At 48.6% G+C, this 25,201-nt stretch overlaps 12 protein-coding genes across 12 annotated transcripts; 7 read left to right on the top strand and 5 right to left on the bottom strand.

The window, feature by feature from the left end:
* Positions 1-543: 543 nt before the first annotated feature.
* Positions 544-819, top strand: ARB_02193 (uncharacterized protein; the record flags this gene model as incomplete). The annotated part of the gene is made up of 1 exon (XM_003011593.1): positions 544-819. The coding sequence occupies one exon, from the start codon at positions 544-546 to the stop codon at positions 817-819; it is 276 nt and encodes a 91-aa protein (XP_003011639.1).
* A 748-nt stretch (positions 820-1,567) lies between these two features.
* ARB_02192 (uncharacterized protein) lies at positions 1,568-2,572 on the top strand (the record flags this gene model as incomplete). Its single annotated transcript, XM_003011592.1, has 1 exon — positions 1,568-2,572. The coding sequence occupies one exon, from the start codon at positions 1,568-1,570 to the stop codon at positions 2,570-2,572; it is 1,005 nt and encodes a 334-aa protein (XP_003011638.1).
* Positions 2,573-2,932: 360 nt separating this feature from the next.
* Positions 2,933-4,875, bottom strand: ARB_02191 (uncharacterized protein; the record flags this gene model as incomplete). The annotated part of the gene is made up of 2 exons (XM_003011591.1): positions 2,933-4,566; positions 4,698-4,875. The coding sequence occupies 2 exons, from the start codon at positions 4,873-4,875 to the stop codon at positions 2,933-2,935; spliced, it is 1,812 nt and encodes a 603-aa protein (XP_003011637.1).
* Positions 4,876-5,638: 763 nt separating this feature from the next.
* Positions 5,639-6,933, top strand: ARB_02190 (uncharacterized protein; the record flags this gene model as incomplete). Its single annotated transcript, XM_003011590.1, has 2 exons — positions 5,639-6,256; positions 6,310-6,933. The coding sequence occupies 2 exons, from the start codon at positions 5,639-5,641 to the stop codon at positions 6,931-6,933; spliced, it is 1,242 nt and encodes a 413-aa protein (XP_003011636.1).
* A 799-nt stretch (positions 6,934-7,732) lies between these two features.
* ARB_02189 (uncharacterized protein) lies at positions 7,733-8,131 on the bottom strand (the record flags this gene model as incomplete). The annotated part of the gene is made up of 1 exon (XM_003011589.1): positions 7,733-8,131. One exon carries the CDS (start codon positions 8,129-8,131, stop codon positions 7,733-7,735), a length of 399 nt encoding a protein of 132 aa, XP_003011635.1.
* A 2,919-nt stretch (positions 8,132-11,050) lies between these two features.
* ARB_02188 (uncharacterized protein) lies at positions 11,051-11,629 on the bottom strand (the record flags this gene model as incomplete). The annotated part of the gene is made up of 1 exon (XM_003011588.1): positions 11,051-11,629. One exon carries the CDS (start codon positions 11,627-11,629, stop codon positions 11,051-11,053), a length of 579 nt encoding a protein of 192 aa, XP_003011634.1.
* A 1,013-nt stretch (positions 11,630-12,642) lies between these two features.
* Positions 12,643-14,088, top strand: ARB_02187 (class V chitinase, putative; the record flags this gene model as incomplete). The annotated part of the gene is made up of 2 exons (XM_003011587.1): positions 12,643-13,311; positions 13,462-14,088. 2 exons carry the CDS (start codon positions 12,643-12,645, stop codon positions 14,086-14,088), a joined length of 1,296 nt encoding a protein of 431 aa, XP_003011633.1.
* A 163-nt stretch (positions 14,089-14,251) lies between these two features.
* On the bottom strand, positions 14,252-15,289 carry ARB_02186 (uncharacterized protein; the record flags this gene model as incomplete). The annotated part of the gene is made up of 1 exon (XM_003011586.1): positions 14,252-15,289. One exon carries the CDS (start codon positions 15,287-15,289, stop codon positions 14,252-14,254), a length of 1,038 nt encoding a protein of 345 aa, XP_003011632.1.
* Positions 15,290-15,774: 485 nt separating this feature from the next.
* ARB_02185 (uncharacterized protein) lies at positions 15,775-18,025 on the top strand (the record flags this gene model as incomplete). Its single annotated transcript, XM_003011585.1, has 3 exons — positions 15,775-15,929; positions 15,977-16,421; positions 16,484-18,025. 3 exons carry the CDS (start codon positions 15,775-15,777, stop codon positions 18,023-18,025), a joined length of 2,142 nt encoding a protein of 713 aa, XP_003011631.1.
* Positions 18,026-18,722: 697 nt separating this feature from the next.
* On the top strand, positions 18,723-21,838 carry ARB_02184 (uncharacterized protein; the record flags this gene model as incomplete). The annotated part of the gene is made up of 3 exons (XM_003011584.1): positions 18,723-19,095; positions 19,166-19,378; positions 19,434-21,838. The coding sequence occupies 3 exons, from the start codon at positions 18,723-18,725 to the stop codon at positions 21,836-21,838; spliced, it is 2,991 nt and encodes a 996-aa protein (XP_003011630.1).
* Positions 21,839-22,565: 727 nt separating this feature from the next.
* On the bottom strand, positions 22,566-23,445 carry ARB_02183 (uncharacterized protein; the record flags this gene model as incomplete). The annotated part of the gene is made up of 3 exons (XM_003011583.1): positions 22,566-22,929; positions 22,987-23,164; positions 23,232-23,445. The coding sequence occupies 3 exons, from the start codon at positions 23,443-23,445 to the stop codon at positions 22,566-22,568; spliced, it is 756 nt and encodes a 251-aa protein (XP_003011629.1).
* Positions 23,446-24,507: 1,062 nt separating this feature from the next.
* ARB_02182 (GNAT family acetyltransferase, putative) lies at positions 24,508-25,095 on the top strand (the record flags this gene model as incomplete). The annotated part of the gene is made up of 1 exon (XM_003011582.1): positions 24,508-25,095. One exon carries the CDS (start codon positions 24,508-24,510, stop codon positions 25,093-25,095), a length of 588 nt encoding a protein of 195 aa, XP_003011628.1.
* Positions 25,096-25,201: the final 106 nt, after the last annotated feature.

Raw genomic sequence — 25,201 nt, 5'->3', positions numbered from 1 at the left:
CATCACCACGAACCACCACCACATCAACAACACAGCCAACTAACTCTCCCCTCCCCTTTTCCCGTTTCCTTTGCTCTCTCCTCTTCTCTTCGCCTTTATGGATGTTGTATCCCGTAACTATTTCCCGCCTGCATTAAAATAAACATTTATCCCATCCCACCGCCCTTCATCGTCCCTTTTCCCCTTTCCACCCATCCATCCACCCTCTTTTCTTTGTTTTCTTGCAAGCGTCGGAACGCAGTACCGGCCGCTGACACCTGATTGGTCTTCGCCCTCGCCCTCTCTTGTATGTAGGGGAGTTCCTGAGAAAAAGCAACGAGGCGAGTTTCATGCACGAGCATGCGCGCTGCTCTCCTCTTCCTTCTCCTCGTTCGTGCATGTCCGTGTCTCACAGGGTCAACCTCGGCCAGATAATGTTGGTCAGTCAGTTCGACGCCCTGAGATTTTTGACTGAGATCCGCCTTGCTGCATGCTTTAGCCTAGCCCAGCGTTGTACCTCGACTGCACAGGAAGTGAGGCTGTACCTCCATGAGATGAGAACCCATGTATCATATTCTCTCTTCCCTCCCTCCTCCATCCGTTCCCTCCATCTGCAACTGTCCAGCTGGACTATCAAACTCTTCGTTCGCCTTTTTCTTTTCTTTTCTTCTGTTTATTTTTATTTATTTTTGTTTTATCTATGATTATGTAACAAAGACCGCTTATGTAATCTTCGACGTCAACAAAAGAAAAAAACAACAACATCGAAAGAAGAAGAAGAAGCTGGAGATGGAGATGATGAAGCCAATGTTGAAGAAGATAACAGGCAGAAGTAGCTAGATATGAGCATAAAGCGCATATCCTGACTTTAATATCTTGGGATATAAACATAATATCTTATATTTGACCAGGTCCTATCTTTATAGAGATATAAAGATGCTGATATCTGGTAGTGAAGTGGCTACCCCCAGTTACCCATCTAGGACTTGCCTGATGCCAAACTACATCTATACCATCAAATATACGCCATTGGTATCTATCTATCTCTAGAAACCTGTGTCTATCTTCTCATGTGAATATACCTCATGGCTCTAGGGTTGATTGTGGTGCTATGTCACTGCCACTGGCATCAATGATGTAGATATCACTAGAGCAACGTTGATACAGGACATCAACAGTGACTCCTAACTCGGCGGATAAAGAAATTGAACAGGACAAGATTTTATGTCAACAACGCTAGAAGACTTCTTTTCTTCTCCCTCTTTCTCTTCTTCTTTCTTCACACACTCTCCTCTCTGGATATTCACTGTGAATATTCACCATTCCTCCTTCACCACCCTGAAATAGCTATTCACGTTGAAGGCCATCAGGAATAAAAGCCAGGAAGCTCCAGCTTTTCAGTCCTCGATCCCTTACCTTCGCAATGTGCAACGCGTACTCCATTACCTACCAGTGCGGACACGTCCAGTACGCCCAAGGCCTGCCGTGTGGAGGACCCGACTGCCCTGCTCCTTCCAGACAGATACCCTGCCATCAGATCTGCGTCGACTGCACGGACTACGAATACATGGGCCTGCGTTGCTCGAACATGTCAAACATTGACCAGTCAACTCCCCGTTTCGAGGACTACTTGTTTGAGCCTAACAACTTCGATGCCGAGATGGTCGACCCAGCTATCTCTGATGTGGACCTGAAGGCGATTGCAGATGACGTCCTCACGGTAGAAGGGTCTGATTCCAGCGACATGCCGATAGACCTCGCCAGTTGTCCTCCACGCTCGCCTCCAAAGCTCGATAAGAGCAGCATCGAGTTTATCCGGCTCGAGGCTCCGGTTCGATCCAACTACATGTACCCGTCTCCTGTCAAGCTATTTGTTGGATGGCCCCCCCTTGAACACCAGATTCATACACACCCCGGGTACGGAGACTACGCGACTACTCCGGACGAAGAGGACTTCCGTTGTCCGCCACCTGCCCCTGCTCCTACTTCTGCATCCAGTTACTCGGGCAGCGACGCAGCGATCCAGCTGACCACCCCGTCTCCTTCGTTATTCAGACGTAACAACTACGACAGTGACTTTCTGAGCACCGACACCACGCAAGACAGACTATTTCTCACCAGATCCCCGACCTCGCGTGAACTCAGCCCTACGCCAGGCGCCCGCGGTCACGAAACCTTTATCGAAGCAGCTTCCGCCATCCTCGACCTGCCTATCTCTTGGCGCGGAAACGGAACTCTTCGCGAGTTTCTAGAGGAAGAAGACGAAGAGGGCTATGTTTCGGACGAAGACGAAATGGAAGAAATCGACTACACCACCGACCAGTTCACCGCAAAGATGCGTCAGCCAGACTTCCACCGTGCCGATTATCAGGCTTTCCCCGACCTAGGGGGCCCAAAGGTCTCGCTTGACGATGCATCAATTAGCGATAATTCTAAGCTTGGCGCCATTCAGAAGCCCACACGAGACGACGATGCAACTATCAAAATGCCTCCTACAGCTACTCCTAGTAAGAAGGACGCCATGGCTAATGTCATCAAAGCAATCGGACCTTTTTCTCTCGCTTCGACTGAGGCTGAGCCATCCGACAATTAGCTACTGCCAACTACCGACTTTTCTTAATTATGCATGATACCTGAGGAGGAATGAAAAACGGTGTTGTTTGGGGTAATTTGATACTGAAATATGGACTGGACTGGGGGGAGTTTGGCTCTGTTAAATTGAATAATGATCTCCTGTTTATTGAATAGCTACCTGACTTTCTACCCTTTGATTGACCTGGCTGGCGAAAGATGAGTTGATAGGACCAGGAAACAATAGGATCACCAGATGGTCGGGAGGAGAAGATAGTAGGTATTCTGACACATGTTTTGTTAATTTGAAATCAACCTGTTTCCTTATTCTGACCATCGCTGCTGTATGTGACAATGGACAATGGCTATCCATCTGGTTTAGCTACCTCTGCATATCAACATCTCCTCCATCAAACCCCATTTCCATCCCACCCTCACCAGTAACAGACATGTCATCCTCCAACCCCTCGAAAACCATAAACTTCTCGTTCTTTGCATCCGTATCATCAGGCACAATGTTCCCATTCTGCACCTCACAGTCCTTCAACACACAGTCGCGACCAAGCTTACTTCTTCTCCCGATGATACAACCTACAAGCTGGCAGCGTTCACCAACCACAGCGCCATCCATAAGTAGACATCTAGTTAGCCTTGCACCGGAGGCGATGTGGCAGTTTGCGCCGATGACGGATTCTTTGATGATGCATTTCTCCTCCACCGTGACATTTTCTGCAAGTAGGCAGTCTGCTTTTGAGACCGTGCAGCGTTGTGCGATGCCGGGTGGGTAAGCGATTTTGCTGGCGTGGGCTAGGGGGGAAAGCGTAGCAGTGTTTGGAGGGTGTGTGTCGTTAATGGCATCAAGCTTTGCCAGGCGGAGTGATATTGATAGAAGTAGAGCGGAGTTATCTACTCGCCGAATAAGAGGCATCGATGGCTTGGATGGAGCTACGTAGCCGAGGAGTGGGGGTGTGTTTATCTTCTCTGCAGCTGCTGTGGAAGAGCCATCAGCCTGGTCTTCAGCAGCATGGAAGCTGCTTGCAAGGCTTGCAGGGATAGTTCGTGATGGTATGTCGAATTCGCGCGGTAATTTGGTTGTGCTCATGCCCAAAAGGTCGATTTCCTCCTCGATACGGCTATTAGCACGGCCCTCTGCTTTCGCCTCGTCGCTCCTCTTCTGTGATTGAAAGAGATCTTGGATGTTGAGTTTGGTAGCCAACCCTTTCTGCCAACCTGCCTTCGCCCACCAGCCAAGCAGGTCTTCACTAATACTCTGGAACTTCTCATTCCGTTGAGCCATCACCTTTACCCAGTATGGGAAGAAGTAGATGTGGGCATCGCGGTAGCCATTAAGAATCTTGATCCGTCCATGCTTCTTGAGCAGTGAGTATCGAATAAGCAGTGCCTTTTTCTCCTCTATTGAGTCCTTTAACGAGTCCATGGGCATGGTATATGCAATTTTATGCAAGCCCGCACGAACAGACGCGGGAGTGGCAGGAGATCCTTTAACAGCAGGGGCTTCATCCCCACTCAATGGAGCAGTAACCAAGAAGTCAGGCACTTCATCCTTGATTTTCTCCTCGCCTGTGGGCAATGGGTACCAGACACCAAGTCCACCTCTTCGTCCGGCCTTCTCCCCTGCAAATCCTAGCAGACTAGATGATCCAGGTAATATGGACGAGCCATCTGATGTCCCATCCAGCGAGCCCTGTGTCATCATCCATGCCTCAAGGAGTGACTGCCCGGGAATATCGCATATCAAATCACAGGGGAGAACTATAAAGTCCGTTTTTATGCATGCTTGGACCTCAGGTAATCGAAGGAGCTCTGCAGTTCCAGTAGTAGGAGAAAGGTCCGCGGGGGCCAGCAGTGTTGGTGTGGGGAACTGGATGGATGTGAGATGAGGATTTTGTGATAGAGCAGTCTTCATGACTGACTGGCTGGTTGGTGAGGTGATGAGGGTGATATCTACACCGACGGGTAAGCAGGCAAACATGAGAATATGCGGGTGCAACAGAGCTACGAATCAAACTTTTTTACAACCAATCGGTTTAACAATAACAATGGAAAATATATGTAGTAAACATTCACCCAAAATGATAGCAAAAAAGCAGCAATAAACAATGTTCAGTACCAAGGGAGAGACATACTGGTAATTCCTAGACGATAGCACCAGTCCATGGGGTACCACACCATGGGCCGATTTGCAACCGGCACCAATGCCTTCGGGAACTCCTCGGGGATGGATGTGAATGTGTTCAACGAGGCTCCTGGTCCACAGAGGATCAGGGCCTGGAAGCCCGTCTGTGGCAGGCCTAGATGCGGCATGGTAGTAGGTGTTTATTCTTCTGCTCGGCGGGGTATCTTTCTGTGGTAAACCGAGATGTATGTTGCTTGTTTATATCGTCTTCGCTTATGCTCCCCCTTAGTGTTCTGGTCAAGGAGGTATTGCGTGAGATATGTCTCAGGCCAGAGTGAATCTCTCCTGGTGAAGCAGTTATGCGGTGAAACTGGCTCTCCCGATGGATGTAACAGCGAGTCCAGCTTGATATTGGCGATGTTTGATGCAAATGCGGGATGTCGAGGTTGAACCGTCCATGTCTTTCTCGTTTTCTAGCCTTAACGCAGGTGTCTAAGTAGAAACGGAGTCCATGCCGGGTTTAATCTGTTAATTAATCCTTCTTTTCCTTCAGCTTCTTTTTTTTTTTTAATATAAAATGTTTCTTCTTCCTCTTCTTCCGTTTCTTCGTCGCTTCTTTTGAGTCACCTTTTTTTTTGGGTGGTACTTGATTTGTAATAAATTATATAAGCTGGCTTTATTACTAACACCTTATTAAGCTTAGTCACATGCTTTGTGATGACATAAGCAAACTCCCGAGGTTGGGACGTCGCATCTTTCGGATCTTGTTTATTTACTAACTACTCCGTCACTCCAGCTTCCCGCAACATCCAACGTCGACAGGCAGACAAACATCAACGGTGTCGCTTGTTGTCACAGAGCGACACGGACACTACTCGCTGCATTGATTAGCGGACCGTGATGTTTAGGTGACACAGCTAGCTTCACGAGAAAAGCGACTGTTGACACCACATGTCGGACTACAACCGCCAGCGCTCCTCTGGACGGTCAGCTCTGGGGTACTGGGTGCCGCTGGTGATCACCGTTGGGGTTGCGACGGCCGGACTCGCTGCTTGGGTATTGAGTGAGCGCCAGAGCGATGATGACGATGAGGGCCTGAGCTACCATGATGATAATGCCCCCATCACCATGGACCCCGGCTCCGGGGATAGCTACTCGAGGGGCGTCACAACCGCCACGGACGATGGGAGCGTGATGTCTCGTTTCCAAGGTGCCTGGCGCCGAACTCCCAGCCCTAAACAACTGTTCGATGGCGCCAGTCGCTCTGTCGTTGCAGGCGTGACTGCTGCGGGCGCTATGGTTGGAGGTGCCTTATCGTCTATACGTGAGGAGGGGAGAAGCGAGTATGATGACCACGACCAGCAACAGCAGCAGCAGGAGCGCAGAGATGAGGAGCTGGCGGCGCGTGATGCACCTCGCCAGAGCCAGCCTACTCCTGGCGCATTGCCTGCAGAGACCACGGGTATCTCTCAGTCACGTCAGGGGCCGAAGAGGGTGAAGACAGTTGCCATCGTGGTATCTTCCGTTCTTCCAGATTCAGAGCTCGATGAGCAGATTTCCGGTCATGCTGTAAGTTTCTAGATATCATACCAGTTAAACCTCTGCTAACGTTGTTATTATAGTCAATTCTAGCCCATCTGCCTGAGCATATCGAACCTGAAACGTCTCGTATCTTCGTCCTCATCTATGCGCCGGGCGTGCAGCCCTCTGCTGCAGGCACATCTAAGCCAACACTGTCAATTACATCCTCCTACTCCAACATTGCATCTGAGGAGGCCGCCGGTGCAGAGTCCACTGAAGTTACGCCCCTGACCACCGTTGACCCCGACCCAACAACATCAGATGAAACCCAGCAACCTACCGCTCTCTACCATACTCTATACTCTCAGGCCCAGGCAATTGTGGATAACGAGACAATGATTATGCCCTTTAGCACTCCTGGTGGCCACGTCCACATTCTCCGCCACCTTTCTCCGGAGATCGTATATATTCAGGAGAGTCTGACTGGCAATAATGGAGAGAGTGTCAACCAGATCTCCGGATGGGTCCGCCAGGTAGTTGTTGTTATCGGTGATGAAGGTGGACGAGGTGGTCTCATTGATAGTGACGATGAATCCGCCCTTGCTGACAAGGGAGAACGGTGGTGGCAGAAAGAGGGCGTCACTGGTCTCGGCAAACGAATTACTGTCGTTGACGGAGTTCGGATTGGCGAGGAGTGGAAACGACGTGTTTGCGGTCACGAATGATCCCAGTATGACGGAACGGTGGTAACTCTTTCCTCTCGGTTTTTGCGGCGTTCATCCTTTACGATATCACTTTGTCTTTTATATTCTCATCTTCCCTTGCCTTTCCTCTTTGACTTAACCCTCGGTTATATTTTCAGGTCCCTCTCCCGATGAGCTCTGGCATCCATTTCATACATGTTTGGGCTAAACTGACTGCGCATAATCCGTACATAGTCTGTGTGCACTTCAGCAAGTCTTCTGGTGAGGATATTCTTTGTATACCTTTAGCAGCTATCTACTAGCTATTTATCTATAAATAATTTGTCCAACGAACATATTTCCCTAACCAACCAAGCATTTATACTGATTCATTCACAGATGCATCCATCTTCCCCTGAGCCTATCCCAAAATTCCCGGTCCCCCCATAAGGGCAGACCTACCTAATTCTACTCATCACGTACTACTGCATGAAGCTGTCCTCTTTTTGTCACGTCTCGACAATAAAATGCACTACTATATACCCTGCATTTATTATAATCAAAGGAGAAAATTCATATCAAATAGTCTTCATATAGCTTCCACAGCGTTAGCTATCCTCGGCAGAGGATGCAGGCTGCTAATTACACATAAGCTTCAGGTATATACAGACAAAGACTCCAGCTCCGCGCCTGAACCCCGGGAATAAACGATCTGAGAAATGAAAGAGATGAATGAAAAGGATGGCATCGGTACTGTGCCAATGCATCTAGTTAGGCTGAGCTGCGCTGGAGCCGTTACCCGGAGCAACGATTTCGCAGATCTGGTCAATGATAGGGAGCTTCACTTGGCCCTTGTTGACTTCCTCATAGCACTTGCAGGCCTATCATAAGAAGCAGCATAGTCAGCATCGTGCACTAGAAATACCTCTCCAAGACGAATGAATGAAGTACATACCGTTGGAGCATTAGTGCCGGCACAGATGAGGATCTGGACAAATTCACCCTTTGCGGCGCAGGTAGCGATAGCACCGAGCAGCTTGTCGCACTCAGGGGCAGAGCCAGGTGGAGGGAGACCAGGAAGGCCGGGAAGGCCGGGAAGGCCGGAGCTGGCAGCAGCGCTTGGAGCGTCTGGGGCAGTTGGGCTGCCAGAGCCGGGAGCGGTCTTGGTGTTGCTGCTAGCAGGAGCAGCCATGGCAGCTCCGGCCATGAGGGCAGAGAGGATGATGGACTTGAACTGCATATTGATGGGACGTCCTTGACTTGATATAGGAATTGAACAGAGATGGAAATCTGGAAAGATGAAGGAAAGATGAAGGAAAGCTGGCTGATGCGTGGGTGAATGAGATCAAAAGACAGGAAAGAAAATGGCCAACTTCGAGGATGCAGCAGCCCTTTTATGCCATTCCCTTGAACTCTTTGCCCATGGGGCTCCCTCCATCTTCCGTCTTGCTGAGGGTATCTTCATCCTCCTGTATGGGGTGCAGACCTTGGCTACGGGGCATCCAACCCGGCTCCAGCTTCACCTCCACAGTTTGATATATCCCTCATATCTAACCTCTAGATACAAGCAAGAAGGGGGGCCGTATTCACATGTCGGACAGATGGAGGTCAAGAGTGATCTCCAGATTTTGATAGCTGACCCTGACCTGTGCTGAGCCTATCGCCGGTGCCATGTGCAGGGCACGTCACAGATTATATGAATTCGATTGGCCCAACCGGATACTTCCTCACCAGTCCTGACCCGCTAACCAGAGATGAGCTCTAGCGGATAACCAGTAGCTGTCTCCTACTTTGCCGCGGAACCAGTCTTCACAGCGGTTGTGCTGACAAAACGGCGCATATGATAACGGGCATAAAATTGAGTTTGCGCGGCAAAAAAGGGGCTCTGTGGGTGTAACGACGTCCCTTTCCATGGCTCAGGTTGATCCCCGCGGCCACGGGTGTTGTTTCGGGTTGCTAGTCAGTTAACTAGCTGGTTAGTTAACAAGTTAATCTAGCGTCCTCGCAGCATTGACCCGTCTGGGTATGCAAGGGCCGACGAACCTGGTCTCTCCACAACCGCAGCATCCTCTATCGGGGAGGGGAACCAGGGCGATGTTGCTATCTCAGCCAGTATCCTCGGAACGCATTCATTCATTTTATGGAAACGATTAACTACTCCGTACCAATGGTTCATTTGGAGTCGCCACAAACGTGGAACGGACATTTATTGTCTCCTGTCTTGATGGTCCATTTCTGACATCGGGTTCCCCTGAATGCTCACGGGTATTTTTGCGCTATGCAGCAGCATGCCCGGCAGAGAAGGATGGGAGTTTCATATCTAGCTCAAAGGACGCTGATCTGTCAAGTTTCATCATGATGACGCGCAAACATCGTATAGCTAACTAGCCAACTAGGTATCCGGTGTGCAAACCCCGACTCCACTCAAGAGACGAGCCCCATGCATCTCGGAGCACTTGGCCATCTTATTCATCGTTTCACTCGCATCGGGGGTATTCTCGATTCAGGAAACATGCATCTCATATCACTCCTTGCCATAGTCTTCTTGCGCATATCACCACCTATTAGCGATACTTCGATGCCTCTTAGGGCATCTGGACGATTTCAAAGTTTCGATGGTGTTAATACCTGGTTAACTAGTTACGGGTTCGTCAACCGGGTAGTTATCTAGCTACAAATTGAATGCAATGGTATATCATTCGCTATATCCCAAGCACCTTTCCCTATCGCTTGACACAAACTATTTGATCGACTTCAAGCATATCCCGAGCCCGGCATCTCCACTTCCTTTTGTGCGAAGGTGCTGATAACAAAAACTAGTTGGCTAATGCCAGGGATGCACTTTGACTGTGAGGGAGGCAGCAATTATTAAGGTTAGTCCCGAGATTGCTACAAGTGAATCCCTGTCGCTTCAATATCGTTGCATTATATGTCTAGCAGATATAGCACGGGATACTTTAAACATACCTCGGCCATCTTTTTATGGTTTTCAAAGCGACGGAGCTGTTTTCAGCACATTATCTATCTCGTCGACCTCCTTGTTTATGCCACCCCTATGCATACCTCATACCCCGGAAGCAGATTATCACAGCCCTCGGATCCCACTGCTGGATTCCACCGGAGAAAGTTGCTTAAAGTAATTCCTGTGAACTTCAGGATTATACTACATGTTTCTGACCTGTACAAACCGTTAGATGGAACTTTCAGCTACGTCAGAGATACGGGAAACTTTACTCGGAAACAAGCCAACGCTTACGGCAATTCGATGGGAATCCTGATTGCGTTGGATTGGTGGAAGTCGGGCTCGCTGGGGCCGACAGGGTCCGGGATCGTGGTGTCCCCGGAACCGCAACGCAATACCAGGACCCTTCCTATACCCGTATTCAGCGTGGTTAGGCCAGTCTTGGAGAGCTGAAATTACAGAATAAACGAAACGCCAAACCTGAATTTTCGAACAATCCTCATTCACTGCTGGGTTCCAGGAGATAAATTCTCCCCTGGAAAACGTTCCAAACATTGTAGCGATAGACTCGCATGTATCGCTCAGCGTCATCTGATACCAAGCTACACAGTTGCTCGCCGAACCGCTTTGTAATGGCGAAGGGGCGGTTGTTACCGTTGGAGGCCCTGGCAGGTTTCCTCCGGAAAATGCTCCTGCGCAATACCAGTAGCCAACCCGGAGGCCAGAGCAATCTTCACCCAGCGCTGGATTCCATTCCAGCAACTGTTGCTTCGTGATATATCCGATCTGAGAGAGGACCTTGGGGCATGTATCACCCTAGTCGTTATGTTCGCAGTGATGATTAAATGTCAGCTAGTTACCTTGTGAAATAGGGGTTTGCTTTGGGGAGTTCACTTACTGGCCTTGCTTGATAAAACTTTTGACAGCCAGGTATTAATCCTGATTGCGTTGGAGAGGCAGTGAACTCCGCTGTGTCTACGGAGGTGGGTGTTGGCGTGTATTGTGTGGGTTCCGGAAGCAATACCGTTGATCCGTCTGGGTAGAAGAGACTTAAGGAGGTTCTCGGTTGGATGCCAACACATACCCACCAGCCGACATAGAGACCCGAGCAGTCCTCTCCGAGTCCAGTATTCCACTGATGGCTTGAGTTCAAAATTCAACATTAGCAACCGTGCTACCGTAAGGAAAGGAACTGACTCACAGCTCTTCGAGTGTCATTGATGTCCCGTGGAGGATCTGGATAGTATTGCATGTATCGCCTATCTTGACATGATACCACTTGTTGCAATATGACGGCTGTCCAGGCTGGGTTCTTTTCGGCGGCCAAGCTGTTTCCACTGACGAGACAGTAAATTCGTCCGATGTGACCGGGTTTCTGATTGAATAAACTGATGTAGGAGAAGTGCTTGGGAATGTCATCGTTGAATTTATCAGATTTGTCTGGATAGGGGTGGCAATTACTGGGTTGTCATTCACTCCAACGCAGTATGAATAACCCAGCCAGAACTCTCGAGAGCAGTCCTTTGGAACCGATGGATTCCACTCTAGGAACTGGTTATGTGAGATTCCATAGATGCTTTCGACCTTGGGGCATGTATCTCCCTTTTCGACGATGTGCCATCTGTTACAATTCCGAGCAGTCCTAGGTTTCGTAGGACCAGCTGGCATCGTCTCTCCGGGTATACTAGGCTTCTGAGCAGAGGCGGTTTGGCTCACAGCCTGGCCTCCAACGGCTACGCATACCCATAAGAGGAGGATAAAATCGAGGCAAGTCATTCTAACAACCCAGCTATGGATAGGACTGGGCTTGATAACGAAGCGGATACAGGTAAGTGCACTTATTGCTTTCCCTCCCTCTGGGCTATCGTATGCCTGATATCCTGTAAAACGATCTCTATGTACAAACTCGACTTCCTATCGGGCGATCCAGATGCAGCAAACGACTAAATGGTGCGGTGAATAACAATTCCGCGAGCTGGGCCTTCGCGGTTCCACCCCGATGCAACTGTCGTCGCAACAGCTAACTCACTAGTTACTTGTCTCAACAGACGACATTATTGTTGGATGTTTTTTTTTTTTTTTTTTTTTTTTTTTTTTTTCATCGTTAGGTACTTTCACCAACTGACAAACACTCCTGTGGACGAGAGTTAGAAACGGTTGTCTCCCTAAGGCTGTGTCATTGTAACTACGCAACAGGGATAAAAGATAAAGAGGAAAATCATAACTACCTGTTTGTTGCCGTGGTAGTTTTAAGGGCTTATATGCTTCCCCTTGGAGCCAGAGTTTAATAACTAGTTACCCCTGAATAGCTAAGATCGAAAATTATATTGCACCAGGAATCCAAAGATGGGCCTGCACAAATCTAGGATCCTTATTTTGACCCTCTTATCCACTTCAGCTCTGTTTTCCTTTGCTTCGTCCAGCCCTGCTCCCCGTAGTGACAGCAAGCTTCTGACCGATAACAAGGAGTATACATGTACGGCTACGAGAAAGTGCAAGCTCGGGTGTTGTGGCCCTCTGTAAGTAATGACTGTTGATTCATCTCGCTGCCGTCATCCAAGGAAAACAGGGCTCGTTAGACTGATTTGGATGTCTAGAGATCGCAGCGGTAATGGCGTCTGTGGCTTAGGACCTAAGTTCTGTGGACCAGGATGCACATCTTCGTGTAATTCAAAAAGCGAATGTGATCCGGGATGGGGCAAGAAATGGTCAAATGCTGAAAAATGTCCCCTGAATGTGTGCTGCAGCAAGTTCGGCTTCTGTGGTAAGACTTCCTAGTAGTTATATCGATGGTGCAGATTCAGTCTAACGGGGTTTTCGTAGGAACTACATCGGAATTTTGTGGAGGTGCAACAGTTGTTTCTCCAAATTGCGGGAATGGTAAATCTGCCCATTCAAGAGTAATTGGCTACTATGAGGGATGGAATCTGCAGCGGCCTTGCGGAGGTAAGTTCGACTATGCTAGCCATATGCAGCGTTGTCTCTCTTACAGATGGACTGAAGTGTTCATAGTTATGAAGCCAGAGGATATCCCCTTAGGCTATTATACCCATATCAACTTTGCATTTGCATTAATTGATCCCCATTCTTTCCGGATTGCTTCAATGGACCCTCAGACAGGGTCACTCTACCAAAGAGTAACTGCACTGAAGGATCATCAGTCCGATCTACAGGTTTGGATTGCTATAGGAGGTTGGGCTATGAATGATCCGGGGCCTACACGGACTACATTCTCTGATCTGGCGGCATCAGAGTCCAGACAAGACGCATTTTTCGAGTCACTTATTACTTTTATGCTAAACAATGGATTCGATGGGGTTGATATTGACTGGGAATACCCTGTGGCGGATGATCGAGCGGGACAGCCAGAAGACTTCAAGAACTTTGTTACATTCCTACGAAGGCTCAGGCGGCGGTTAAACCAGACTGGCCGGAAGTTTGGTCTCTCAATAACTTTGGTCAGTTTCTTTCCATTAAGTACAGTACATTTAACAGCCTTTCTAACGTCATTCTTAGCCGGCATCATATTGGTATCTTCGTGGTTTCGATATTGTGAACCTTGAACCACATGTGGATTGGTTCAACGTCATGACATATGACATCCGTAGGCCACTCCCAAGGCTTCCCGAATGCATTCCTGCCCCTCACTAACTGATGTTGGACTTCTAGACGGGACGTGGGACGCTGGCGTCAAATCTATAGGCTCACATGCATACGCTCACACAAACCTTACAGAAATCAACATGGCCCTGGAACTACTCTGGCGTAATAACATTAACCCAGCTCGAGTGGTGATGGGGTTGGGATTTTACGGCCGAAGTTTCACAATGAAGGACCCGAATTGCTTGGACCCTGGGTGTGAATTCAAGTCAGGAGCTCATGGAGGTGAATGCACGGGAACGCCTGGGGTACTATCGGCTGGAGAAATCAAGAAGGTCATTTCACAAGGTGCCACTATCAAATTGAACACTGAAGCAGCTGCAAAACTAATCACTTGGGACAATGACCAGTGGGTTAGCTGGGATGACGAAGAAACACTGAAAATCAAAATGGACTATGCTAACAAACGCTGTCTCGGAGGCGTTATGGTCTGGGCTATTGATCTAGATGACGGGACTTTGATAGATGCTCTGGGAGCTGCCATGAACAAGACAAAAACGGAAGTTTCCAAAGGGCCACTATCATTCTTAGGCTCGGACTTGGGGACAGTATGGCCTGAGAAAGAGGAATTATGAGAGTCTATTAGGCTTCTAGTTTCTTACGTTTAGTTGTATAATTCCATAACTCAGTTACTCCGCTACTGCTAACCAGTGTAAAACAAAATAAAGGCCCTTACTCAAGCTCAGCATAAAAGAAAGTCGTTTTTAGTAGTCGAGAAAAGAAAGGCGCTTTTGCTCACTAACACTTTGTGTTTTTGGATGACTCTTCCTTAAATTTTGAGTAATCCGGGTGTGACGGGTCGTTTAGTAGCTTTGGTTGCGGTGTGTTAAATTTAACGTCGTAGAGAGTTATCAAAGCGTTTACGTCCTGGTCACTTGGGGCGAGGTTTGGCTTGATTTTATCACCATTGGCTTTTAATAAAACGCTCTTTCGTAAGTCATTTTCAGGACCAGTACCGTCGGGAGATGCAGCTCCAGAACCGCTAGGGTATATCATTATAGAATCCCAGTCAACATCATCGGCAGTCGGTACAGCCGGAACCCTTGGCGTGCGCATGATTGTTGAGCGAATAGGAAGATATTCTGAAGCGCTGAACCTCAGTTTTATAGCAGTGGCACGGTCTGTACAGGCCTTTTCGATCTCTGATGCAGACAGCCCCTTTGTCACTTTCTGATAGTCTTGCAAGTTTTCACAATTGAATTTGAATAACGACTCTGAATGTCCAGGGGTTCCCCAGAAAGCAGGTATTTGATGCTCGTGTAATAATCCAAAGACATGTCCGATCTCGTGGGCAATATTGGCCCCGATGTCTAGCATTCCAACGTCATTCCTTATGTTTAGAAGCATGGTAGGCCCCTTAATCCCGTTCTTTTCATCCTTCGGCGGTATTGCGGGAGTTGCGTATAGGGCCGGCTTTGTAGTGAATTTTACAACCAGGACATTCGCTCGTTCCTTTTTCATTGTTTTTTCGGAGACTTCAGTCATTTTAAAATCCCTGGGAAGTCCTGCAGCATACCATATCTCCATTGCCGCAACAATCCAAGGTCCAAGAGCTTGTTTTGACTTCTTATCTTCGAAGACGAAGCGAACAGTCTTATCCGGCCATAGATGAAAGGTACCTAAGTTTGGATTGATAGTTGCCCAGCGTTTAGCAAGAGGATGACTTGCATTATTAGCTTTGATATCCCGTTGGGAGTACTCCCATAAAGGGTGTCCGGCGTTCAATGTCGACGCGAAAATGTAGCAGAAAAATATCAATATAACCTTGATAGCCATGACCGATAGCTAGATAATTACTCAAAGCTATGAATGTCAAGGCAAATCGTCTTGTAGAGCTTTACGGATCATTGCATCTTATGAGATTGGCGTCGGATCTAGATCCGGCCGCAACTGCAGAGCAGCAAGACGTTTGTCAAGATTCGTCTTTATGTCCATCTGAATCGGGCATTGTGGGTATAGGAGCATTTTTTCGTTACTATGGGGCCGCGATTTTGGTTGCCAAATGCATACTAATAAAGCCTCGCTGTACTACCTCATAGACAAACAAAGGAGACTCATTGAAAGCCGTGGTATCTGGTATCCTCATCAGTTGTACCGTATATAAGTCCAACTGCAAACGCGAGTAGGCAGTTTAAACCAACAGACCATAGCTCTAGCCGTGGTACCTATAACAGCGTTTTATAGATAATGCAGGCTATAACCAATACACTTGATATTATAGCCATATCTATTTTTCCTTTGCTTTCCCTTCCTTGGCACAAATGATACCAAAGGTATTGGGGATAAATGCCAACAACATGATGGGTTTGAGTCGAGGCTCTGGTATTCTCGAGAAACACAAGGCCAACAGTATTGCTCACAACTCTCGCGACAGTCGTTTGGTTCCTCCAAGTGCTAAATACTTGAGGGTTAAGCCGTATACCTCGTAGTCTTTATATTCAATGTAGGAGGTAAACTACCTAGCCTGTTTTGCACTACCATCATCCGCAAGATGGACAAGGTTGCATTGGCTATCATAGCAATTACGAGCATAGTTAATGGCTTTGCGATAAAAAGCCACAGCTATGATCGAGCAGTTATCGAGCCGAAATCCCCCCTTTCAACTCGAAACATCAAGGATGCTGCGGATTTCGGATGGGTGAAAAGATGGGCGGCTATCGGTGACAGCTTCACCGCAGGCATTGGCGCAGGAAGGCCATACTCGCAAAGCAAGAGTGATCGGAGTTGTTCTCGATATGACCTCGCATACCCTGCAGTCCTCAACAGGCTCTTCGGGTCTGTAGTTCAGGACTTTCAATACATTGCATGTAGTGGCGATCGATCGGTTCAGATATACGAGCAAGCAAAAGCGCTGAAGGGGGACTTAAACTTGGTAGTCCTAACAGCTGGAGGAAATGACCTGTGTCTGGTAAATTTTTCAATGAAGAGGTCCGTGAAGGAGAATTTCGTCGAACTAACAAGTAGTAATAGTCAAAAATCATCACTACCTGCATATTTCTGCCGACCTATTCAGAGGAATCGTGCCAGGCAGTTCTCGACAAGGCACAAACCAACATTGACACGATCCTAAAGCCAAATCTGAAAAGCATCCTTAAGGCGTTGAATGATAAAATGAAAAAGGATGGAATCGTCGTTTTTAACAAATATGCCCAGTTTTTTAACACTGAAGATGAAGGGTGCACAAAGGACCAATCTTGGTCATTTCCACAAATACCATCGGCATTTTGGCTTCCTGGGTTGTTTCTTAAGCCTTTACCCCTGACCATCGAAAGACGGAAGAAATTCAATACTCTGGTGCAGCATATCAACAAGGCAACCGAAGAGGTTGTTGAAGAGATATCGAAAGACTCAGGAATTGGCTATTCCATCGCAACGTCAGACTGGGACCCGTGGCCAATAAGAGTTTCTGGACAATTCTGCCAGCCGGGTTCCATGGGGTATTATCCTGACCCAAAAACAAAGGAGCTTCAATTTTTCAAACCTGACACACATAAACGATCATTTCTCGAATATCTCATAACCAAGCGTGAGGAACCTGACGCAAATGAGATTGAGAGACGGCGAAAGTTAGAATTGGAAAGTATATATAACTCCTTGTTATACAAATCAGCCGATCCGCAAAACGAGGTATTGCATAAACTTGGGGCAAGGGCTCCTGACCCCCCAGGCTGCCCGGGCGACGGCAGCTTTGACTGGACGTTTGGATTTGGATTGCCCGATCGGTGGGGAAGATTCTTCCACCCAAATGAAAAAGGTCATGAGACGATTAGTGCGTTCACGCTTGAGACGATAGTATACCTGCGGTCAAAACAGCTCGGGTTGCTGCAGGACTTTTGCTCTGCCAAATCCGAGTTTAAGTGCTGGCAGAAGGAGGGTCGTAAAGCTTATGCGAACCCAGATAGAATGAATGAAAATTACAAAACATTCTGCAATGGCATAAAGGCACCCGACAATACCATCAACTGGAGAAAGTCTCAGACTTTTCATGAGGGCACTCCGGACGAGCATACATTTGAGCTAAGGTTGTCGAATGGCGCTCAGAAATACGTTAAAGAAGACTGTTTGTTTTCATTCAACCGGATTATCAACGGGTGTGATGGTAACGATGCCAACAACCCGATGAACTGGAAATTCGGAGGCAGATGGGTAAGGGGAGGATATACCTATGAGATCAATGTCAAGCGAGAAAACAGACCATGGCCACCGATCAAAAAACCGCACGGAAGCTGTGAGGGGTGGTATAAAGCCGTTTACTCCGACTATAAACTTCATGGTGCCGGCTGGTCTACATACGACTCTGGGCGGCAGACTATCCTGCCAAGCATAAAAGGTTGCCTTGGGCTCGGAGTTACTGCCTTCAAGTTCAAGTACTTTGACGAGCCGGACAAGGATGGAATGGAATGGGAGTTGAAGTTCCACACGCCTATATGGGTTCGAGCAAGATGCTTTGATAACAACAAGGTAGCGTTTTCTTCTGGAGGTTTCACTAATGGATGCGTGGGCAACGATTAGGTGCCTAGCCACTTGGAAATGGTCATCCCAGGTTTACATCCTGGTGTTATCATTCATTATTGTTGTTTTCAAGAGAATAGAATATGGTCTCGTAGTGTTCGCAGTTCCTTTCGTTCCAAAAATGGGTATTGACGGTATATCCTAGCTAGTCAAGTGCCTTAGAAAGAACCCGCCCATCAACTTCCCCCCTAGGCCGCATCTCTCAGCAACTTCGCTCCCGTTCGTTGTCTGTTGATGTCGTTGTCTACTTTGTTGTCTTCTTCAACTTTTCTTTTAACGTCAAAATAAAAATATCAGCTTACTAATAACATAGTCATCTTTATTACTAATATTTATCACATGACTGATTATTAAGCATCGAGACAACGACAGAGAAACGAAAGATAGAAAGATCGAAATCTCATGAACTTCGCATGACTTCATCCTGACCGGCGGCCTGTTCAACTCGCCATCAGCGCTGCGTCAGTGTCTTCGCTGACTGTTTCTTTCAACGATCTGAGTCTCCGAGTTGGTGTCTGCCTACTGCCCGGTTTGCCCGTCCTGCGAACGGCGTCTTCTCGCCAGGCCTCCGTCCCCTCATGTCCGGCATATCAGCCGAGCATCCAGTTCCTAGACTATCGGGCGCGTTTCTCTTCGCTCCATAGCGTCTGGGCCTCCTTAATACCCGGTGGGAGGTAGCTCGCTGCCTGCCGAACCCATGGCTACCGCAGTTTCCACCAAGCCCATGGCACATCCGGGCAAGATGAAGCGGCCCCCTCCCCCAGCGTTCGTACAGTCTGGCGCCAACGGCTCCCGGCCGGCGCAAACATCTTCCTCACCTATTTCCACTTCTATGAGCCGAGCAGGAGCTATAAAACCATTCAGCACTTTTTCATCCTCCGGTACTGCTGCGAATGGAACTGGTGGGCGGCCGGTGGCGAAGGTCAACGGAGACACATCTCAGAGACCGCAAGACCCTTCGTCACGGCTACAACGCCCATCAACCAGGCGCCATGCCATGGGTAATGGCAGCGCGGATGGTAGACAGGCTAAAAAACTTGTCGAGCCATATGGTGGGGACCCTTACATCTGTTTGCGCAGCTCTGTCATACAATTCTGTTTGTTATCACTGCTAACGTCAAGCTTATCGGCTGAGTGTAGTCAAAACTACTTCTTACATCTTGAAGAAATATGCAAAGTTCCCGCCTTCTTTGACCATTCACCTTCACCCAACTCATTTTCGATTCGATAAGCAGGATGGTAGCTTTCCTTATAACTCGGAAATGAAAGTGGTCATTGAACATCTTAAGGATGGCACAGTACCCCATGACATGATGGAGGAGCTCATCATGGGGAATGTGCGGTTTTATGAAGGCAAGTCCTAGATATATGGCGCATTAGCATATTTTGAACTAACATGTTAATATAGGGTGCTTAATCGTCCGAGTGATTGACCATAGGTCTCCTTCGGCTGACCCTGCTCCTGTCACAAAAGATTCATCCGGGCAGAAACTTATCCCATTTTCCATCCATAACTACAATGAACACATGACGCCCTCTTCCTATGTCCCGTACCCCAAACAGAGTCAGACCAGTTCCAATGCCACAACTACTCAACCTACCACAACTGGTCAGGCTGTGCAGCCGTCTGCATCTTCAGAATCAACCGACGCTTTGGACTCCAGCAAATTCAAAGGGAAGCAACCTCTTACCGAAGAATCTACGAACAGCAAAGCTACCGGACCTAAGGTTTTCACCACGGTCTTGCATCCTACTCCGCGTTCGCTACAAGCCGAACTCACTATATTATCTATGATTCCCGACCCCAGATCCCCCCAACGTCGCCAATCTCAAGGTCTCAATGGTTCTCGCACTTCGAACTCTACCTCTCTTGCTCAGCCATCCACTCCACTATCTGCTACTGCTCCTCCCTTGGAGCGCGGACACCCAGCAAAGCGCCAGAAGATGCTTGTTGAGCCGCACGAAATTCCAGAAGTTGAGGCAAAATTGATCCTTGCTACTGCTCCTCCATTATATCTTGAACCTGTTGACAGCTTAGAGGCTAGTCAGCGGCTGCTCAAACTTCTGGAATCGCCCTTGCATTGTCATAAACCACCTTCACCAAAGACTAGAAGACGTACTGTTGCTGAGCTTGCGGCTGATGAAGCTCTGGCTGCTGCCGAGGAGCGATTTATGCTTATCATGGATGAACGACTTGAACCGGCAATCTCAGCAGGCGCAAATGCTGCAAAATCGGCCGTGGTCGACGGGGATGGAGGTGCTGTTCCATTTGAACCCCGGTTCTCTAGATTCAAAACCCTCGAAAATATCCGCAGTCAGCACGAGGAAAGGGCCAGAAGAGAGCACGAGCGGAAGCTACAACAAGATCACGCAAAGAGGCAACAACAGGAAGCTGAACGGGAGAAGCGTCGACAGTTTGAACAGCGTCAAGCAGAAAGCCAATCGCAAGATGATGCCCGTCGGCAACTCTATGCCCAACAGGCTGCTCAATCACAAGCCCAAGCCCAGGCGCAAGCCCAAGCCCAGGCGCAAGCTCAGGCGCAAGCACAAGCCCAGGCTCAAGCTCAGGCTCAAGCCCAAGCCCAGGCGCAAGCTCAAGCTCAGGCACAGGCACAGGCACAAGCTCATGCCCATGCACAAGCTCAGGCGCAGGCTCAGGCTCAGGCACAAGCCCAGTCTCAACTCCTTGCATCTCATAATATGCGGCCAACTTCGCAAGGGAATTCAGGTATCCCAGTCACACTCCAACAGCAGCATATCATATCTGCTTCACAGGCTCCCCACTCTTCGCCAATCGTTCGAAACCTCACTCCCCATGCACCTTCGCCTCATGTTATGAATCAAGGCGTGCCAATGGCAATGACCAGCTCTGCACAAGGTGCAGGAAGTCCCATGGCAGTCTCCTCTGGCATGCAACATGGCCATCCGGCTCCCATGGGCCATCCTATGGCTACCACTCGTAGCCAACAGAGTCATAGCGCCCATGGCACGCCTCAGATGACGCATGGAACTCCTGTGATGCACGGAACTCCGATAATGCGGAATATTACCCCAACTCAGCGAATGGCTCACCCTAGCCCCGATGTTTCTACGATGGCCCAAACGCCCGCTATGACCCAGGCAATGGTCAACCCGCCTATGAATGGGACAATGATGACACCTCAAATGATACAGCAACGGCAAAATGCACTTGCAGCGCAACGTAATCTCAATAACCAACAGATGGCACAGCAACAGATGTCTCAATTCCAGGCGAACACTCTTGCACAGCAAGGAATGCATCAGCAAATGATGCCAGGGCAGCAGCAGCAACAGCAGCAACCAGGACATCCGGGCGCCCAAATGCAAAATTCGTACCAATCTAGCCTTATCCAAGCGCAGCTAGCTCAGATGCAAGCTGCCCAACAAGGTCAGCAACGACCATTACCCCAAATGACACAGCAGCAGATTATGGCTGCTGCTGCTGCCGCCGCCAACGGACAGAACCGTCAAAAGATGGCTGTCAGCCTCCAGTACAAGCAGCTGTACGAATATCATCTTGCTCGTCTGCAGTCCGAGATGGCCCAGAGGGTCATGCCTCAGTACGGCCCGCCTTCAAATTACCCACCCAATATCAAGATGCAGTACGTAAATGGACTGGGAAAAATTGCTCAAAACCATGTCAATGATATCATGCGAAGGGATGCCGAGTCTGGTAAAAACCGTGCCGCCACTCAGATGGCTATAGCCAGGGCCCATGCTTTCCAACAGCAACAGCAGCAACAGCAGCAACAACAGCAGCAGCAACAGCAGCAGCGGAACAATATGTCATGAATAGTAATAACATGTACTCTACGTTGTTTATACGGTTTCTCTTGTTTCTTCTTTTTTTTCAGCCAAGGTTGGCGTTATCTTGCAGCTTCCTGGTGTTGTCGCCTGGATATCAATCGGGGCTTCTCTTTTACTCTTTATTTGAACCCTTCCCCTGTGACGTTTACTTTATGATATCCCCTTCCCTCTGTCTTCTTGATTTTTTTCCCCTTCCATCATTGCTACGGGCCTGGACTGTTGAAAGAAACGATATTTTCAAAACACGACTCATCCTGCCAACTCCCTTTCTGCATCTTCCTGGTGTAACTTGCTTTCATTCCAAGTAATTCCTCCTGATGTTCCAATTCGATCGTCTTCTTCAAGCTCTTTTCTTTTCTTCTTTTCTTCTCTTTTTTCCTTTTTTCTTTTTTCTTGTTTTGATAATTTTCAGCCCATCCGGCACTGGTTCAGTCATTGATGATTCTGCATGCTACGGTTCTTTAGGGTTCCTTACTGGGAAGGGATAATAGGTGGTTTTCGTCTTACATTCATGTCAATTGGGATGGGGATGCTTTACATAGGTACATTTTTAATCGTGCTCATACTTCAACTGGTAGCAAATTTATCTCATTTTAAATGACTCCTAGCATACCATAACGTGTAAAGTAATGCGAGAACCAATTGCCATGAATTATTCAGGAAGTAGTTACGCGACAATAGTTATTGATAAGGATCCATACAATAATGGTATCTAATCAAGCAGTCGAGTGATGTTTACACCATCCCATAGCGGGCAGAGCCAATTTTCCAGGCGGTCTGACTTCACGATGGCGTCGTTATATGCCCGTAGGGAAATAATATCTTCCGACTTCCAGTATTCTCTGCGATGTTCACCCCAGTTATGCTGACGCCAGGGGTTATCTTCGCTATCGTCGGCCACAAAGCCACATCTGAGGGTATTGTCGCCGATTATCAGTCCACCAGGGCGAAGCAGACGGTTCTGTGAGCCAGGTTGAGAGCACTTAAGAATAGTCTCCAGATACTTTGGGTATCCTCGTTTCTGAGCATCAATGAAGATCATATCGTATGGCTCAGTGGGAACAAGAGCTGGGAGACTATATTCTTAATTAGACCGCTGCTGTAAACTTTGAAAGGCAATGGCATGGACTTACGTCTCGAGCGCGTCTCCCACGACAAGTTCTACATTTTTGACGCCATACTTCTCAAAGGCCTCCTCGGCCAATTTAGCGAAGTTAGAGTCGAACTCCAGTCCCGTTATCTTGCCCTCAGGACCAACGGCGGTGCTCCATACAAGACTGGAGAGTCCCACATAGACACCGACTTCAAGAACTTCATATTGGGATAAACCGTCAACATCTCAGTAACTTCACAATGTCCGGCAATGGGAGCAGCTCACTTCTCTTTGCCCCTACAGTTTTTGCAAGAAAGCACATGGCCTGCGCCTGGGAGATGGAAATCATGTAGTTTGCCGTATCCGGCAATGTCTCCCGGACATGTTCATGATATTCGATGATATGCTTTGGAATGCCAGTCGAGTGTTCCTTAGAATAAGTACCAACACGCTCTCCAACCAGTTGGTTTGGATAGAGGATTGGGGCGTCTTCTTTCATGGCTGCTGTCCGAATTGGCCCTCTGTACTCCGTATACGAACTTGAGAGGCTGTTAGAGTATGGATCTCCCCCGGTGACGTGTTGCCCGTGGGTATTTATTATTTATTGAAACTCGCCACTCCGGCCCTCCCTCTTAGTTCAGTACCTAGTTAAGTATTAATCCGTTTACCCTTTTGTGGGGCTGGAGAATTCCACCGAGAGGTTGTGGAGGCTGGCTGCATGACTTGCTGGTGATGTTATTATTATAGCTCGCCGGCCATTTAATAATATTAATAGTTGCCATTAACTGCGTCTTCGCGGATAAGGATCGTGGCCTCCTGTCAAGGCTCCCGTGCCCGGCCAATTAACTAAGCACCGTGGAGTAGTTATGAAGGCCGCGAAGTCCTATGTAAAGACCGTCTCCGAGTGATGATACGTAGTACCATGCAGTCAATCAGTTCCATCAAGGTAGAGTTATCACGGGCCGGGTCTTCCCTGTAACTTAACTCTCGTTGACGCTCCTTTTGGGCTCCTTCTGGACCAGCCGCACGGAATGGTGAATCATAATCATCGCTGTCTCCATGCGTAATTCGTTATTTATACGAGATGTCCCCTGGATGGCCAACAGCCGACTTGATAGACCCCTCGGTAAGTATCTCCGAAAACAGAACCGGACGATGGGCCCAGCTCAGGGTCGACTGATCCCATCTGGACTCCGACTTCGAGCCGCTGGTTAGTTAGTTAACCAACTAGTTAGTTAACTAGTTAGTTAGGCTCATGGCATCGCCGGCGCCAACAAACGAACCTACGCTGGCAGTTAGTCAGTTGGTTGTTGGCTCTGGGGGAGGGGCGCAGCGACTCAGCGTAGACACGAGATAGGCATATTTATAGCCCTCTCGACCTCCAGGCAAAGAGAAAGGAAGGAGAGAGAGAAAGAGAGAAAGCGAGAAAGAGATCCCTCGTTCTAGCTAACCTCAACACAAACATTACAGCACCAGCTGGGCCAATATCAATAGTATCCGTATCCCAGCCACAGCGATCCGACTGCCGATAGATAACTAGCGATTATTCCCACAACCAACCATGAAGACTGCCAGGCTCGAGCTGGTCCGGATCACCAGCGAGCACCTCGAGGGCTTCCATGCGATCTGGTCGAACGCTTATACCACCCGCTGGAGCAGCCGGGGACAGTGCAAGACGCTCGAGGACAGCCGTGAGTGGATGTCCGGCCTGCTGCTGGAGAACAACCCGCTGGGCGAGAATTACGCCGTCCTCATCCGCTCCGATTTGCCTGCCTCCGAGCTCGAGGAGATCCAACGAGATGCGCCGGCCGATTCTCCCCTGCGGCCCGGCGGCATGATCGGATCCATGGGCACCTTTCAATCAGACCCTGTGCCTGAGGTCGGGTACACCTTTCACCAGTCCGCCTGGGGGCGCGGCTTTGCGACCGAAGCCGTCATCGCATTTATGCAGCTCTTCTGGGCCAACAAGCCGCAGTTCGACACGTTAGAAGCCTACTGCGATCCGGAGAATATGGGTTCGGTCAAAGTGTTGCTCAAGTCGGGCTTCACGGAGGTCGAGAGACAGCTGGGCGTGTACGAGATACCGTCGATGACGCCGTCAAAGCGCGACCTAATACGATTCCGAGCGACGAGAGCGAAGCTGAACTGAGCCACAATACGCTGGACTCCATAAACTGGTCGTTGTCTTGGTCCTTGGCTGGTGGTTGTGATTATAGTCGAGAGGGTGGTTGATTATGCGTGATGCCGTGATGCTG

This window comes from Trichophyton benhamiae, assembly GCF_000151125.1.
Source record: "Trichophyton benhamiae CBS 112371 chromosome Unknown Abenha-G-c-31b08.f1, whole genome shotgun sequence".
NCBI lineage: Eukaryota > Fungi > Ascomycota > Eurotiomycetes > Onygenales > Arthrodermataceae > Trichophyton > Trichophyton benhamiae.
Note: the sequence above shows the minus strand (reverse complement) of the source record. Positions and strands in the feature narration are given on the sequence as shown.